This window comes from Oncorhynchus tshawytscha, linkage group LG06, assembly GCF_018296145.1.
Source record: "Oncorhynchus tshawytscha isolate Ot180627B linkage group LG06, Otsh_v2.0, whole genome shotgun sequence".
NCBI lineage: Eukaryota > Metazoa > Chordata > Actinopteri > Salmoniformes > Salmonidae > Oncorhynchus > Oncorhynchus tshawytscha.
The window spans coordinates 15,085,043-15,101,741 of record NC_056434.1 but is presented as its reverse complement, the minus strand read 5'-3'; the positions used below and the strand labels follow the sequence as shown (position 1 = coordinate 15,101,741).

General features: G+C 41.8%; 1 protein-coding gene and 1 non-coding gene across 2 annotated transcripts; both read right to left on the bottom strand.

Annotated features, from left to right (window-relative positions):
• Positions 1 to 1,060: 1,060 nt before the first annotated feature.
• LOC112252089 (lipoamide acyltransferase component of branched-chain alpha-keto acid dehydrogenase complex, mitochondrial-like) lies at positions 1,061 to 8,906 on the bottom strand. The gene is made up of 11 exons (XM_042323010.1): positions 8,774 to 8,906; positions 8,002 to 8,128; positions 7,572 to 7,647; positions 7,210 to 7,391; positions 6,838 to 6,965; positions 6,029 to 6,281; positions 5,732 to 5,898; positions 4,799 to 4,876; positions 4,366 to 4,557; positions 4,067 to 4,138; positions 1,061 to 2,203 (listed from the first exon to the last, which is right to left on the bottom strand). The coding sequence occupies exons 1-11, from the start codon at positions 8,816 to 8,818 to the stop codon at positions 2,036 to 2,038; spliced, it is 1,488 nt and encodes a 495-aa protein (XP_042178944.1). The 5' UTR covers positions 8,819 to 8,906; the 3' UTR covers positions 1,061 to 2,035.
• LOC112253602 lies at positions 2,306 to 2,438 on the bottom strand. Its single transcript, XR_002954042.1, has one exon. It is a non-coding gene; the product is annotated as a small nucleolar RNA SNORD94 (small nucleolar RNA).
• Positions 8,907 to 16,699: the final 7,793 nt, after the last annotated feature.

Here is a 16,699-nt window from a genome sequence, read left to right as displayed (position 1 = left end):
TCTACGCAAGGTTACACATTATGGTTCAGTCACATATTGTATGTTTGGGCTTCTTGTGGTAAATTTGCAGGATTACAAATTATTAGCAATTCTGTTCAAGAACAAAATTGTCCCACGGCTGAATCAATACTGAACAAAAAAATGAACGCAACATGTAAAATGTTGGTCCCATGTTTCATGAGCTAAACTAAAAGATTCCAGAAATGTTCCATATGCACAAAAAGCTAATTTCTTTCAAATGTTGTGTACAAATTTGTTTACATCCCTGTTAGTGAGCATTTCTCCTTTGCCAAGATAATCCATTCAGCTGACAGGTGTGGTATATCAAGAAGCTGATTAAACAGCATGATCATTACACAGGTGCACCTTGTGCAGGGGACAATAAAATGGCACTCTAAAATGTGCAGTTTTGTTTCACAACACAATGCCACAGATGTCTCAAGTTTTGAGGGAGCGGCGCAATTAGCATGCTGACTACAGAAATGCCCACCAGAGCTGTTGCCAGATAATGTGTTTAATTTCTCTACCATAAGCCATCTCCGTCATTTTAGAGAATTTGGCTGTACGTCCAACCATCGTCACAACTGCAGACCACGTGTAACCACGCCAGCCCAGGACCTTCACATCCCTCTTCTTCAACTGCAGAATCGTCTGAGGGGGTATTTTGGTCTGTAATAAAGCCCTTTTGTTGAGATAAACTCATTGGCTGGGCCTGGCTCCCCTATGCCCTCCCAGGCCCGTACCTTTGCCCAGTCATGTGATATCCATAGATCAGGGCCTAATGCATTTATTGAAATTGACAGATTTCCTTATGTACTGTAACTCAGTAAAATCTTTGAAATTGTTGCATTTATATTTTTGTTCAGTGTCGTTGATCCCTGTCCTAGTGCTGTTTTTTTCCTTTCAATGAAAACCTAGGGCTCTGTTCAATCTGTATTGATGAAACATTACAGAAACTAAGGTCATTTCCAAATTGAGCTGACATACATAGCTGTAGATCGATTAAGAGAAAACCCGCAGACCCTCTGCCCTTCATTCATAGAATGAGATTGACATGTGATATAGATAAATGAAAGGCTTTATTTTGCCAAAATAATGAGCATCACGAGTCTTGGGGAACATATAATGCACAACACAAGAACAAAGCAAATCTTTACACATTAAATGTATTTAAACTTGTTTTCAGGATTCACACTATCAGAAAGAACAGTGGTTGTCGAGTCAGTCTGGCATTTCTCCTGTACAGAGAGATCACAGTACACATTCCCCAAAATCCTACACTAGGTGTTCACTTCCAACCATAACTTTATACTTTATTTTTTAAAGCAATACATTATCTGACAGCAATAAAAGCAGACTAACAGATAAATTTATCAAACTAACAATTGTGGAGCTATTGTAGGAGCTTTATGTCCACTCATAGCAGATGTGTACACTCACAAGTGCGTGTTGTGCAATGATGCTTTAAGGGGAATCACTAAATCACACACTCTTGAAAAGAGCTTTCTAGTGTTGCTGAGGGAATGTGTGGGGCCATAAAAAAAAAAATAAAGAAAAGCCCTTGCACCTAAGGTTATTCCCTGGTTTCGGCACCAATACCCTTAAAGGTGCAGGGCCTTTTTTTACAGAGCCATACAGTATTTCAGAAATAGAGTAGGTTTACTAAAGGTCTGTTTTCCAACATTCAGCAAAAAGCGCTACTGTTCCTAACCATCCTATGTCAGTAAGGCAACCGGAAGAGAGAAATAAAACTAAGGCAACACACAAAGATAAAACAGCCTGCAACTAGATATTAGTTTCACAATGTTGAATAGTAGGTAACTTGTAGTGTCTGTGGCATGTGCAGCCATTCATATTCTGAGGAAGAAAGGTTTTGGAAGGCCAAGGAGGCGGGAGCAGTATGGGGACCAGTAACACCCAGTCAATGTGACTACCCAGAGAGTCAGAGTACAGTAGACCATTTTCACATAATCATGGTGACTGGTTTTGCGTTGCAGAGCTGCATTCAGAGGAGGCCGTCCAGGGTGCCGCAAGCTCATTTTAGGTCCAGGACCATTGATGCTGGGTTCGCCAGGTAGTCCCTCCACAGGTTCGAGAACCGCGCCATTGTGGCCCCGTCGATTATCCGGTGGTCTGCCGACCAGCTGACATTCATGATATGAGCTTTCACCACCTCGTCCCTTGAGTTAAACCTCGGCAGGACCTGAAAGGGGCATGAACATGTCAGGAGATTATTATTCATAAAGCAATCAAGACATACATAACCACCAAATAAATATAATGTAACAAGTACAGAGAGAGTCATGAGGCTCAGTCAGGCATCTGTATCGTGTCTACACCTCCCAGTCAGCCAGACACATGCCCACTGAGCTAAAAACCAACACTCAGCTCCCATTATCAGCTGAGTTCCGTACCCCTGTGCTTCTCACCATAGCCATCATGGACAACATAGAGTTGAAGTTCGAAGTTTACATGCTCTTAGGTTGGAGTCATTAAAACTCATTTTTTAACCACTCCACAAATTTCTTATTAAACTATAGTTTTGGTAAGTCGGTTAGGACATCTACTTTGTGCGTGACAAGTAATTTTTCCAACAATTGTTAACAGATTATTTCCCTTATAATTCAATGTATCACAACGCCAGTGGGTCAGAAGTTAACAAACACTAAGTTGACTGTGTCTTTAAACAGCTTGGAAAATTCCAGAAAATGTCATGGCTTTAGAAGCTTCTGATCGGCTAATTGACGTAATTTGAGTCATTTGAAGGTGTACCTGTGGATGTATTTCAAGGCCTATCTTCAAACTCAGTACCTCTTTGCTTGACATCATAGTAAAAATCAAAAGAAATCAGCAAAGACCTCAGCCAAGAAAAAGTTGTAGACCTCCACAAGTCTGGTTCATCCTTGGGAGCAATTTCATCTGTACAAACAATAGTACGCAAGTATAAACACCATGGGACCACACAGCCGTCACACCGCTCAGGAAGGAGACGCATTCTGTCACCTAGAGATGAACGTACTTTGGTGCGAAAAGTGCAAATAAATCCCAGAACAACAGCAAAGGACCTTGTGAAGATGCTGGAGGAAACAGGTACAAAAGTATCTATAGCCACGGTAAAACGAGTCCTATATCGACATAACCTGAAAGGCCGCTCAGCAAGGAAGAAGCCACAGCTCCAAAACCACCATAAAAAAGCCAGACTATGGTTTGCAACTGCACATGGGGACAAAGATTGTACTTTGTGAAGAAATGTCCTCTGGTCTGATGAAACAAAAATAGAACTGTTTGGCCATAATGACCATCATTATGTTTGGAGGAAAAAGGGGGAGGCTTGCAAGCAGAAGAACACCATCCCAACCGTGAAGCACGGGGGTGGCAGCATCATGTTGTGGGGGTGCTTTGCTCCAGGAGGGACTGGTGCACTTCACAAAATAGATGGCATCATGAGGGAAAATTATGTGGATGTATTGAAGCAACATCTCAAGTCATCAGTTGAAGCTTGGTCACAAATGGGTCTTCCAAATGGACAATGACCCCAAGCATACTTCCAAAGTTGTGGGAAAATGGCTTAAGGACAACAAAGTCAAGGTATTGGAGTGGTCATCACAAAGCCTCAATCCCATAGAAGATTTGTGGGCAGAACTGAAAAAGCGTGTGTGAGCAAGGGGCCCTACAAACCTGACTCAGTTACACCAGCTCTGTCAGGAGGAATGGGCCAAAATTCACCCAACTTATTGTGGGAAGTGGAAGGCTACCCGGAACATTTGATCCAAGTTAAACAATTAAAAGGCAATGCTACCAAATACTAATTGAGTAAGTAAACTTCTGAGCCACTGGGAATGTGATTAAAGAAATAAAAGCTGAAATAAATCATTCGCTCTGCTATTATTCTGACATTTCACATTCTTAAAATAAAGTTTTGATCCTAACTGACCTAAAACAGGGAATTTTTACTGGGATTAAATGTCAGGAATTGTGGACCACTGAGTTTAAATGTATTTGTCTAAGGTGTATGTAAACTTCCGACTTCAACTGTAGCTGATAAAGTCATTTAGGATTCACAAACCTGGATCTTTCCCAGAGCGCCAATCGCCACCTCTGGAGGCAAAATCACTGGCTTTGCATACGTGCCTCCAATCTGATTCAAGGGAATACACAGATACATGACATGTAAATACTGAACAAGCGACCCATGCAAGCATAGGAAACAAATAATGCAGTAGCTAGCAGTCAATTACTATTCAAGTAAGCATTACTAGATGAATACCACAAAGCCCAACCAGCTTGATTTATCAGTATTACTTAACAAGCGCATCCTCCCAGCTTTAGCATTAGTTTCTCCCAAGGCCCCCAAACCCCTCTCACAGAGCCGATGTTGGAGAGGGTGAAGGTGCCTCCTGTGAGGTCGGCCGTGCCCAGCTGGCCTGTGGCGCCCAGAGTCTGCATGCGGTTGAGCTCCACGGCAATCTCAAACACACTCAGCATCTGCACATTCTTCACATTGGGTACCAGCAGACCCCGGCTCGTGTCCATGGCCAGGCCAATGTTGTGGGACACCTGGTTGGAGGAGACGAAAAGAAGCTGACCCAGTTTGGGTTCTCAATCTTTTCGACGGGGGGGATCTGAGAAGTTTAAACACTCTTCATGTTCATGTTAATGATTCCTTCCATTTCTACCATCCAGAATTGTGCTCGCCGTGATCAGGCACAAATATACAATTTATTTGAATATTTTGATGCATCATTATCTATAATAACACTGCAATATCTAGAGCTGGGGGACCTTCCGGCAGCCTTACCTTGTAGGTGATGTTCTGAACAGCCTCATCCACTGAGGCGTTGAGGATGGGGAAACGGAGTAGGCCCAGAGAAGCAGCCTGCTCAAACAGACAAGATATTTATCACCATCACAGCAAACAGACTATTTCTCCAAATCCTCCAACATAGTCCTTTTGGTATGGTATGGGTCGGCAGGTAGTCTAGTGGTTAGAGCGTTGGACTAGTAACCAGAAGGTTGCAAGATCGAATCCCTCAGCTGACAAGGTAAAAATCTGTCGTTCTGCCCCTGAACAACGCAGTTAACCAACTGTTCCTAGGCCGTCATTGAAAATAAGAATTTGTTATTAGCGGACTTGCCTAGTTAAATAAACTTTTAAAAATGGCATGATGCATCCCACTGCATCATGAGACTTATGACACCTGTTGCAGTGAGGTTGCTCTCCAGTCATAACAGAAGCCATTTAAGCCATTTAATTTGCTATTTAATTTGTCATAACAATAATATGTCATTTGGCATGGGTAGGCATAAATTGACATGAGCTTATAACACTCATTTCAATGTCATAACAATCATGCCAAGTGTTACAGTGCCACCTTGCCACCACACTATAACACTATAATTGGCATGATTGTTATGACATTGAAATGAGTGTTATAAGCTCATGTCAATTTTTGACCACCCATGCCAAATGACATATTATTATTATTATGACAAATTAAATGGCTTCTGTTATGACTGGAGAGCAACCTCACTGCAATAAGTCTCATGATGCAGTGGGATGCATCATGCCATTTTAATTTTAATTTATTTAACTAGGCAAGTCCGTTAAGAACAAATTCTTATTTTCAATGACGGCCTAGGAACAGTGGGTTAACTGCCTTGTTCAGGGGCAGCTGGACACCCAAATGTCACCTCACAACATCATTATATTATGTCAGGACTCAAAGTTCACCTTGATGAAGAAGGGCATGTAGCTGAGCTTGACACCACGAGCCTCTGACAGGCCCTTCAGCTCCTTGCGCAGCTGTACCAGCCTGGTCAGGTTCACCTCATCACAGTACCCAAAGTGGGGAATTTTCAAGGCGGCAGTCATGGTCTTTACCATCGCTTTGTGGAAACCTGGTCGTTCCAAGGAATACAATGGGAAAAAGGGATCACCCATAGTGATTATTATCTGAATCAGAGATGTATCCCAGAAAGCAAATACATTTATTAGAAGCATTAACCATCTCTGTAAAACTGCCTCTACCTTTCAGGGGCTCAGTGCTGTCCGTGCCCGAGAAGACAGGCCTGGAGATTGCAGGGAGCGGAACACTTGGTGGGAACTTCGCCTTGGGCTTGACACCCGAAGAGGGGGCGGATGCTGTGGGAAGTGGAGGCTGAATCTCGTGGAATGGGGTCAGGGGTAAGATGGCCCCTGTCTGTTTGGCCAGGAAGTTGAGGATGTCCTCTTTGAGGATCCGTCCGTCTCTCCCCGTTCCGACCACTTCACTCAGCTTTATCTGAGAAGGAGTAATGAGACAGACAGGTGAACATGAGGTAAAGGAATAATGGGGAGTGGCAATGAGGTAAAAGGACAGACAGGTGGACATTAGCGTGGTGGGTCGATACACTTACATATCGCAATGTTATTTATTTCTTTTACATATATTTTTACTGTAGATAGCTGTAGATAGCGCTAGTCGGCTGCACCTGCGCCAAAACTGCGGTATTTTCCTACCTATAACTTGTGGTCGATCTTCTTTTTAAACAGTGAGACACCATGTTTTCAGCACTTATTTTCCTGACTGATCAAAACTCATTTTCTCATGCTCTCTTGTCTCTCTGTAGTAGAACATATAGTGAGCAATATGTTTGGAACATCATATTGCAATACATATCAGCACCTTGGTATCGTGATAACATCATATGGTCCCTGGCAATTCCCAGCCCTAGTGGACATCCACAAAATCCTGCACACCTATTAGCTCTCTAGGATGAGCATTGGTACCACTGGTTAAAGGGGCAGTGTGCTGCTATACTTTGTGTTGACAGTGTGTGTATGTTTTAATAACTCACATTGTTCTCCATAGCTAAACGACGGACTGCAGGGGTGGCCTGGGTCTTGTGTCCCTTGATTTCCTGGTGTGTGTGCTCATCGTGTGACATTGCCGGGGTCTCCACAACATCCTCCTCATGGGCCACCTCTGAAAGATTGACCACAAAGTCACCATCACCACCAACCAATGGGAGTCAATGTTGTTTTCGGACTTCCAGATATTCTGTTGCGTTTCTACATTTGTATTTTTATGATGAACGGTAATATAAAAAGGTAAAGGAAATGTCTTCAAGGTTTCCAATTCCAACTGTTCTGAAAATGTTCACTGTCCGCGACTTCATACATAAGAATTTGGGAGATTCCCATTACTCTAGTGTTGGTGCCCTACCTACCCGGACCGGACTCTGTCTCGATATCCACCAGCGCTGTGCCCACTAAGGCTGTAGCATCCACCTCATAGTAGAGCTTTTTAATGACACCGTCATAGCGACTTGTGATGGTAACAGATGCCTTGTCACTCTGTACCTCACAGATGCTGTCAAACTGAGACACCTTGTCTCCCTCCTTTACATACCTATGGGAAGAGAAAGAGACATTGAACCCTAACAAAATATGTATCTTGGAGCAGCAAATCTTGGAGCAGCAAAGCCCTGTAATAATTGAACTTGTGTGCCTTCTAGTGGCAACTCTTATAAAAACCTAATTCATAAAAAAAGTGGTGCTCACATCGGTGGACCATATTTTGAAAACATACCATTCCTTCACCGTCACCTCCATGATGCCCTCACCAATATCTGAAAGTTTGAATGGCAGAATTGGTCCTGGTGTGACTGTAAAAAGAACAAGTGATCATTAAACAACATTAATTCTTTAGCCTATAACTTCCACATAGCCTTATGTCTATGACATCTGTTGTAATAGAACTGAATTATTTAAAATAAAATATTTTGAACATAATTTGAACCTGTAAGATTGATTGTTTACAGCCTGTGTGTACACTGTCAACAGCGTTCTTCCTTATTGGGCTAGTTCGCTTTGAATGGTACAATGCCCGGGTGGTTGGAGATTTAATTTAAGGACCAAGGGAATGGTCTAAAAAAAAGCAAACCCACCCCCCAGCACCGGGCCCTGCAAAAAGAACACGCCTCAGTTGGAATATACTGTTAGTGCAGAAGCCTACTCACCATAACTTGTGCGAAAAAACCTAGTGCTGCACAGCTGAGGGATGAAGACAGAGTGGGGATAGAGGGTGTAGTCTGGTCGGCCAGTTTGGACCCTGGAGCAGCAACGCTTGTGCCGGTGTTCCAAAATCTGGGATGATAAACATTGACAATAAAGAGATCCATGTCATTACCATTCATTTGATGGGGTTGGGCACTGCTCACTACTTCTATACACAGCATCTTTAGTTATTATATAGCATGACTGTTGGGTAGCTATCAAAAGTTAACTAGATGCAAAGCAAGTTAAATGATTTATTATCTAACCAATCTAACATCCAACAAAAGTTAAATCGTCAATCCCAAAGTGTTGTAGCCATTCATGGCTAAATTGTTTATCAAAGTTACTTTAGCTAACGTTAACTGGAAACTTGTTGAAAAGACATTGTAACCATTGGCATTCATGTTCAATTCTGTCATCACACACAACGTCAAGAGTTTGAGTCAATTTGTTGGCTAGCTACATATTTTGGCTAGTAGTAGCGAGCAGATAGCATTTTTTGTCAATACAAAGCAATGTCGAAACATTTCATTTAAATCCCACCGTAGTGTAGACTAGTTAACTAACATTAGCCATTCAGCTAGGTAGCTTGTTTGCTAGCAGCTGCATGGGTAAAGTCTCTAGATTGAGGTATAGTGGCAGGTTTTCTAAACGTATGATACTTGTGCATCATCAACTATTTATGCAAAGCTTTCAGGTGGGGATTAACATTTGGAAAAACTCAAACAAACATACCAAGCGTCTCATAAATGTGAATGAGCCTCTAGTAAATGCCGCCATCTTTGTTTCGTTCGGATCTGACGGACAATGCCCACCCCTTTCAATGGCCAATCGGAGATCAGTCACAAATAGGGCAGCGTGAAGGGATTGTCCACTCCTAAATAGAAAACAAGTTAGTTTTGACTTGACTAGTGGTCCACTAGTATATTCTGGACTGCTAGTCCAGTCAAAATAACTAAATTGATGTTCCATTTACCTTGGCTGTTTGATTCACTAAGAAAGTCCCTTAACACTTTATTTGAGGGGATGTTGATAATACATTCATTATCCATAACACATACGCAGTACAACCAAATATATTTTTAACTAACCCAAAATAGTTCATATGTGTCGTTTACAGTGGGAGCATATTAATCATCGCGGGCAGAATAAGCATGGAGGTGGGAAAAGCCAAGCACGAGCTAGCGAGATCCCATTGGCGCGTTGTAGCATATATTTGCATATATTTGCATATTTCAATAGGGGAACGCCTCCCTCGTGAATTGCTCGTCAAGTCTATAAAACTAAGTGCACTGTGATTTTAACATATTCTAGTTTAAGGAACATAAATGTATTTACTGGGCTAAGTAACCCGTGACTGGACTGCCTCTCACTACCATAGTTGGGAGTGAGAAAAAGTTCTAAACGGATGCTACAGCCAAAGAGTTTTACAACTAAACCAAGATAGACCACAACCTATTGTTTTCAATGGGAATAAAGAGTCATAGTGGGCAGAGAAAGCAATGAGGTGGGCAGATTCAAGCACAAGCTAGCGAGATCCTATTGGCGCGTTCCAACATATTTCTGCAAATTTCCGTTAGGGAACACATATTATGTGAAGTGTGCCTGTGCAGAAACTACATTCGCCTTTGCACTCCTTCTAAACAACGCGATTTGTAAACGTTTTGCAAACGGTAAAGTCTACAAAAAACTTAGTCCACTCTGTTCATAACAGATTTTAGTTTTGGGATAAGAAAACGGTTTTGAAATAAAAATGTTTCATCGACGAGAAAATGTGCCGAATATCGGCCAAAATCCATCTCGTTCCATCTCACACTCTTGGGTTAGTTATATAAAAATATTTGCCTTGTGTCTGTGTTACAACATTACTTGAGGCGATGTTAATGGGTTTAATAGTGATGAGCCAGTAAATTGAAGTTTGCTGGTTTGAGTCCCTGATGTGATTAGGTAAACCGACTAGGTGAAAAATCTGTTGATGTGCCTTTGAGTAAGGCACTTACCCCTTATTGCTCCAGGAAGTAGCTCTGCTTATGAGTGTCTGCTAAATTACTAAAATGTCAAATGTATTAGCAAATTCATAACACATACGCAGTACAACTTTACTTGAGGGGATGTTAATGTAACAGATGTCATTGTACTTCGTAATTCTCTTGTGTTGTATTTTTAAAGAAAGGACTGTCCAGTCAGTGATCAAGGTTTATTGGTGTTTATTCTGACAATAGACACAAGGCAGCACATTAGATGTGCAGGACAACAGTATGTTAATGGCTGTAGATTTGTGATTCGTTGCTTGTCAGTTGGTATCAGACTAGGTTTTTTGTAATCAAACATCAAAACAATGACAAAAATAGTACAAAATACAATCAATGTCAGTACCTGACGATAGATAGAGGAAGCAAATTAGATTTGCAGGACAGTATGTTGATGGCTGTAGATTTGTGTTGTGTCTTTTGGCATGGAAATGCAGTGCCTTCAGAAAGTATTCACACCCCTTGACTTTTTCCACATTTTGTGTTACACCTGAATTTAAAATGGATTCAATCAAGATTTTGTGTCACTGATATATGCACAATACCGCATACTGTCAATGTGGAATTTTGTTTTTAGAATTTTGTAAAAATTTATAAAAAATTAAAATCTGAAATGTCTTGAATTAATAAGAATTCAACCTCTTTGTTATAGCAAGCCTATTTTTTTTTTAAATGTGCTTAACAAGTCACATTATAAGTTGCATGGAATCACTCTGTGTGCAATGATAGTGGTTAACATGATTTTTGAATGACTACCCCACCTCTGTACCACACACATACATTTATCTGTAAGGTCCCTCAGTCTAGAAGTGAATTTCAAGCACAGATTCAACCACAAAGACCAGGGAGGTTTTCCAATGCATCGCAAAGGGCACCTATTGTGAGATGGGTGAAAAGAAAAGAAGCAGACACTCAATATCACTTTGAGCATAGTGAAGTTATCAATTACGCTTTGGATGGTGTATCAATACACCCAGTCACTACAAAGATGCAGGCGTCCTTCCTAACTCAATTGCCAGAGAGGAAGGAAACCACTCAGGGATTTAACCATGAAGCCAATGGGGATTTTAAAACAGTAACAGATTAATGGCTATGATATGAGAAAACTGAGGATGGATCAACAACATCATAGTTACTCCACAAAACTAAATGACAGAGTAAAAAGAAAGAAGCCCGCACAGTATAAAAATATTCCAAAACATGCACTTTGTTTGCAATAGGGCACTGAAATAATACTGCAAAAAAATGTGGCAAATAAATTAATTTATGTTTGGGGCTAATCCAACACAACACATCACTGAGTACCAGTCTTCATATTTTCAAGCATGGTGGTGGCTGAATCATGTTATGGGTATGCTTGTCATTGGCAAGGACAAGGGGGTTATTTAGGATAAAGCAAACATAATAGCAATCCCAGGAAAAATCCTTGAAGAAAAACTGGTTCAGCCTGCTTTCCAACAGAAACTGGGAGACAAATTCACCATTCAGCAGGAACTAAAATGCCAAATATACACTGGGGTTGCTTACCAAAATGACATTGAATGTTCCTGAGTGGCCTAGTTACAGTTTTGACTTAAATCTGCTTGAAATCGATGGCATGAAAATGATCATCTAGCAATGATCAACAACCAACTTGACAGCGCTTGAAGAACTTTTAAAAGAATAACGGCCAAATATTGTACAATCCAGGTATGCAAAGCTCTTACCCAAGAGAGACTTACCCAAAAACACTCACAGTTGTAATTTTCTGCCAATGGTGATTCTAACATGTATTGACTCAGGGGGTTGAATACTTATCTAATCAAGTATAATAGTATATAGTATACTTTTTATTCCACTTAAGACATTACAGAGTATTGTGTGTGGATCATTGACCCTTCGTGGTTGAGAGAATGCCAAGAGGGTGCAAAGCTGTCATCAAGGCAAGAATATAAAATATAAAATGTATTTTGATTTGTTTAATACTTTTTTGGTTACTACTTGATTCCATATGTGTTATTTCGTCGTTTTGATGTCTTCACTATTATTCTACAATGTAGAAAATAGTTAAAATAAATAGTATTTGTGTCCAAACTTTTGACTGGTACTGTGAATATATATATACAGTGGGGAGAACAAGTATTTCATACACTGCCAATTTTGCAGGTTTTCCTACTTACAAAGCATGTAGAGGTCTGTAATTTTTATCATAGGTACACTTCAACTGTGAGAGACGGAATCTAAAACAAAAATCCAGAAAATCACATTGTATGATTTTTAAGTAATTAATTTGCATTTTATTGCATGACATAAGTATTTGATACATCAGAAAAGCAGAACTTAATATTTGGTACAGAAACCTTTGTTTGCAATTACAGAGATCATACGTTTTCTGTAGTTCTTGACCAGGTGTGCACACACTGCAACAGGGATTTTGGCCCACTCCTCCATACAGACCTTCTCCAGATCCTTCAGGTTTCGGGGTTGTCGCTGGGCAATACGGACTTTCAGCTCCCTCCAAAGATTTTCTATTGGGTTCAGGTCTGGAGACTGGCTAGGCCACTCCAGGACCTTGAGATGCTTCTTACGGAGCCACTCCTTAGTTGCACTGGCTGTGTGTTTTGGGTCATTGTCATGCTGGAAGACCCAGCCACGACCCATCTTCAATGCTCTTACTGAGGGAAGGAGGTTGTTGGTCAAGATCTCGCGATACGTGGCCCCATCCATCCTCCCCTCAATACGGTGCAGTCGTCCTGTCCCCTTTGCAGAAAAGCTCCCCAAAGAACGATGTTTCCACCTCCATGTTTCACGGTTGGGATGGTGTTCTTGGGGTTGTACTCATCTTTCTTCTTCCTCCAAACACGGCGAGTGGACTTTAGACCAAAAAGCTCTATTTTTGTCTCATCAGACCACATGACCTTCTCCCATTCCTCGTCTGGATCATCCAGATGGTCATTGGCAAACTTCAGACAGGCCTGGACATGCGCTGGCTTGAGCAGGGGGACCTTGCCTGCTCTGCAGGATTTTAATACATGACGGCGTAGTGTGTTACTAATGGTTTTCTTTGAGACTGTGGTCCCAGCTCTCTTCAGGTCATTGACCAGGTCCTGCCGTGTAGTTCTGGGCTGATCCCTCACCTTCTTCGTGATCAGTTTGTAGGGGAGGTGCAGCCTCGCTAATGGTCTGGTCTTTGGAGTCCTTCAATGTCATCTGAAGTCTCCCACCTATCCGAGCATACATGGATGACATGACTACACTGACCACCACTGCAGCATGCACCAGGGGGCTACTTGCAAAACTGCAGGATAACATCAAGTGGGCCTGGATGAAAATCAGGCAAAGCAAATCTCGAAGCATCTCCATAGTTAAGGGACAGCTTGAAGATGTGAGGTTCTGCATTGGAGATGACCCGATACCAACGGTGTCTGAGCAACCCGTCAAGAGCCTGGGTAGATGGTACAACGAAAGCCTCCGGGATAAAGATCAAGTGCAGCAAGTAAGGCAGGACATCGCCGACGGTCTTGAGAACATCAACAAGACACTACTGCCTGGGAAGCTCAAGCTTTGGTGCCTACAGTTTGGACTTCTCCCCCGGGTAATGTGGCCACTCGCCGTCTATGAGGTCCCAATAACAACAGTGGAGAAGATGGAGCGAACTATTACCTCATACGTGACGAAATGGCTGGGTGTCCCACGATGCCTGAGTAACATCGGCCTCTATGGCAAAGGGGTCCTTGAACTACCTCTTACAAGTCTAACGGAGGAGGACAAGTGCTCTAAAGTAAGACTTCAGATGACATTGAAGGACTCCAAAGATCAGACCATTAGCAAGGCTGCACCTCCCCTACAAACTGGACAGAAATGGACATCATCCAAGGCTGTGCAGCAAGCAACATCAGCCCTGAGACACCAATACATTGTGGGGAATATCCAGCATGGAAGAGGAGGCTTTGGCCAGGCAGCAAGCAAACCAACATTCCATAAGGCAACAACATCTGAACGCAGGAAGCTGGTGGTCGAGGAGGTGCGCAGACAGGAGGAGACTGCAAGAAGTGCAAAGGCTGTCTCTCTTGCTAAACAAGGGCAATGGATGCGGTGGGAAGGCCTGAAGAGGAGAAAGATCAACTGGAGTGAGCTTTGGCAAATGGAGGCAAGCAACATCAGCTTAATCATAAGAGCTGTTTATGATGTGCTTCCATCACCAAAAAATCTACATCAATGGTATGGCGAGGACTCGACCTGCCCCCTCTGCCCAGCTCCAGCGACTCTTAGGCATATAATGACAGGTTGCAAGACCAGCCTCTCACAAGGCCGCTACACCTGGAGGCATAATCAGGTCCTCAAGAGCCTTTCTGCAGCACTTGAGACCAAGAGGAGTGCAACCAATTCATTACCTCCAAAAACAAGCAATCCCGTCAAAACAACAACATTCATCCGGGAGGGACAGAAAAGGCCCAAGCATCCTCCTACGAAGCCAGAAACTGGACACCTAGCCATGGCCCGGGACTGGAAGATGCTTGTCGATATTGGCCAGCAACTCATTTTTCCACCTGAGATTGCTTCTACCAACCTTAGGCCAGACATGGTACTCTGGTCCCCTTCACGAAAGGCTGTGTACATCATAGTGCTCACAGTCCCGTGGGAAAACTCTGTTGAAGAGGCCTACGAGCGTAAGAAACTGCGTTACACAGAGTTGGCAGCAGACGCAATTCAGCGTGGCTGGAATGCAAAAGTCTGGCCAGTTGAAGTGGGATGCAGAGGATTCGTGGCTTATTCCACCATCAGGTTGCTGAAAGAACTTGGAATCCATGGACAGGCTCTGCGGCAGACCGTCAGAGCAGTTTCTCAAGCAGCTGAAAGAGGCAGCCAGTGGATCTGGATCAAACGGAAGGACCCTTGCTGGGCTATAACTTCATGACCCCCCACCCCCATCTGAGAACCCAATTCAGATCCCTCCAACTTGAGGAGGGCATATCAGGTATGCGGTAAGCTGTAGGGCTGGCTCAGGGAAGAGGACGCCCCTGCCTTGCATAGTACCGTGGGAAATCTTAATTGTGCACGGGACACAAGCTAAGGCTTGATCACCCTTTAGCTGGCCACCTTTGATGAGGGTGTTTAGTGATTAAAGGCCGAAACACCCACTGATTCGAAGGCACACTACTGAGGTTGTGTCCCAAAATTGACATCTTAACCCAGTCTAAGAAATAAACCTCCCATGCCACTCTGTCAACATCACAGCAAATCTCATGTGAGTGCATACCATCTATTGGCACAATGGACAGTTTTAACATCTCATCCCGTGTTTTATGATTCTGGTGGACATTCCTGCAGTCAGCATGCCAATTGCATGCTTGCTCAAAACTTGAGACATCTGTAGCATTGTGTTATGTCAGAAAACTGCACATGTTAGAGGGGTCTTTTATTGTCCCCAGCACCTGTGTAACGATCATGCTGTTTTATCAGCTTCTTGATATGCCACACCTGTCAGGTGGATGGATTATCTTGTGAAAGAAGAAGAAATGCTGACTAACAGGGATGTAAACAAATTTTTGCACAACATTTGAGAGAAATTAGCATTTTGTATATAGACTTAAAAAATATATTTATTTATTTATTTTATTTAAAGAAATATATACTGTATTATTGACTGTATGTTTGTTTATTCCATGTGTAACTCTGTGTTGTTGTATGTGTCAAACAGCTTTGCTTTATCTTAGCCAGGTTGCAGTTGTAAATGAGAGCTTGTTCTCAACTAGCCTACCTGGTTAAATAAAGGTGAAATAAAAATAAATAAATACAATTTTGTGCATATGGAACATTTGTGGGCTCTTTAATTTCAGCTAATGAAACATGGGACTAACACTACATCTTGCGTTTATATTTTTGTTCAGAGTATATACATTAGGACATTTACATAGTGAACTCGTACACATTGTAAATATGAAAATAGAATATAGAATTTCAGAATGTGACCTACCGCTTGCATGTCAATATCAGACTAAGAAGAATTTATGTTCGCAATCTTCCCCTATCTGCAAACGTAACCAACGGCATAAAACCTTATTGATATTTAAATTCAATCAATTAATATAAATATATTTCTGCTGTGTCAAGTGGAAACATAACCAACCCTGTTACATTAATAACACATTCATTGTCAATAACAACCACAAGTTGATATTTCCGGTATATCACACAGTAAATGTAGTTTGTTTGTTATACTGCAGATTTGAACATGCAAAATAATCAAGTGCTGCTAATCAATATGTTTTGCATGGGTTATGAATGGGTTATGTATGGGTTATGAATGGGTTATGTATGGGTTATGAGTGGGCTATGTATGTTATGAATGCGGCAGGTTATTATAGGTTATTAATATGTTATGTATGGGTTATGAATGCATTATGTATGGGTTTTGAATGGGTGAAATATGAGTTATGAATGTGTTATGTATGGGTTATGTATGGGTTATGAATGTGATATGTATGGGTTATGAATGGGTTATGTATAGGTTATGAATGGGTTATGCATAGGTTATGAATGTGTTATTCATTTTAAAACTGGGAACCAATCAAACAATGGGATGCCTATCCAAAGACAAGGTCTGCAACCACTGTTGAACTTTGTGTTTTGATGCATCTCAACAACAAAG

Coding starts and splice junctions, on each gene's coding strand:
- LOC112252089 (XM_042323010.1), bottom strand. CDS start 8,818: ATGGCGGCATTTACTAGAGGCTCATTCACATTTATGAGACGCTTG. Junction 8,129..8,773: donor TCACATTTATGAGACGCTTG/GTATGTTTGTTT, acceptor TTATCATCCCAG/ATTTTGGAACACCGGCACAA. Junction 6,282..6,837: donor GTTTAGCTATGGAGAACAAT/GTGAGTTATTAA, acceptor ACTCCTTCTCAG/ATAAAGCTGAGTGAAGTGGT.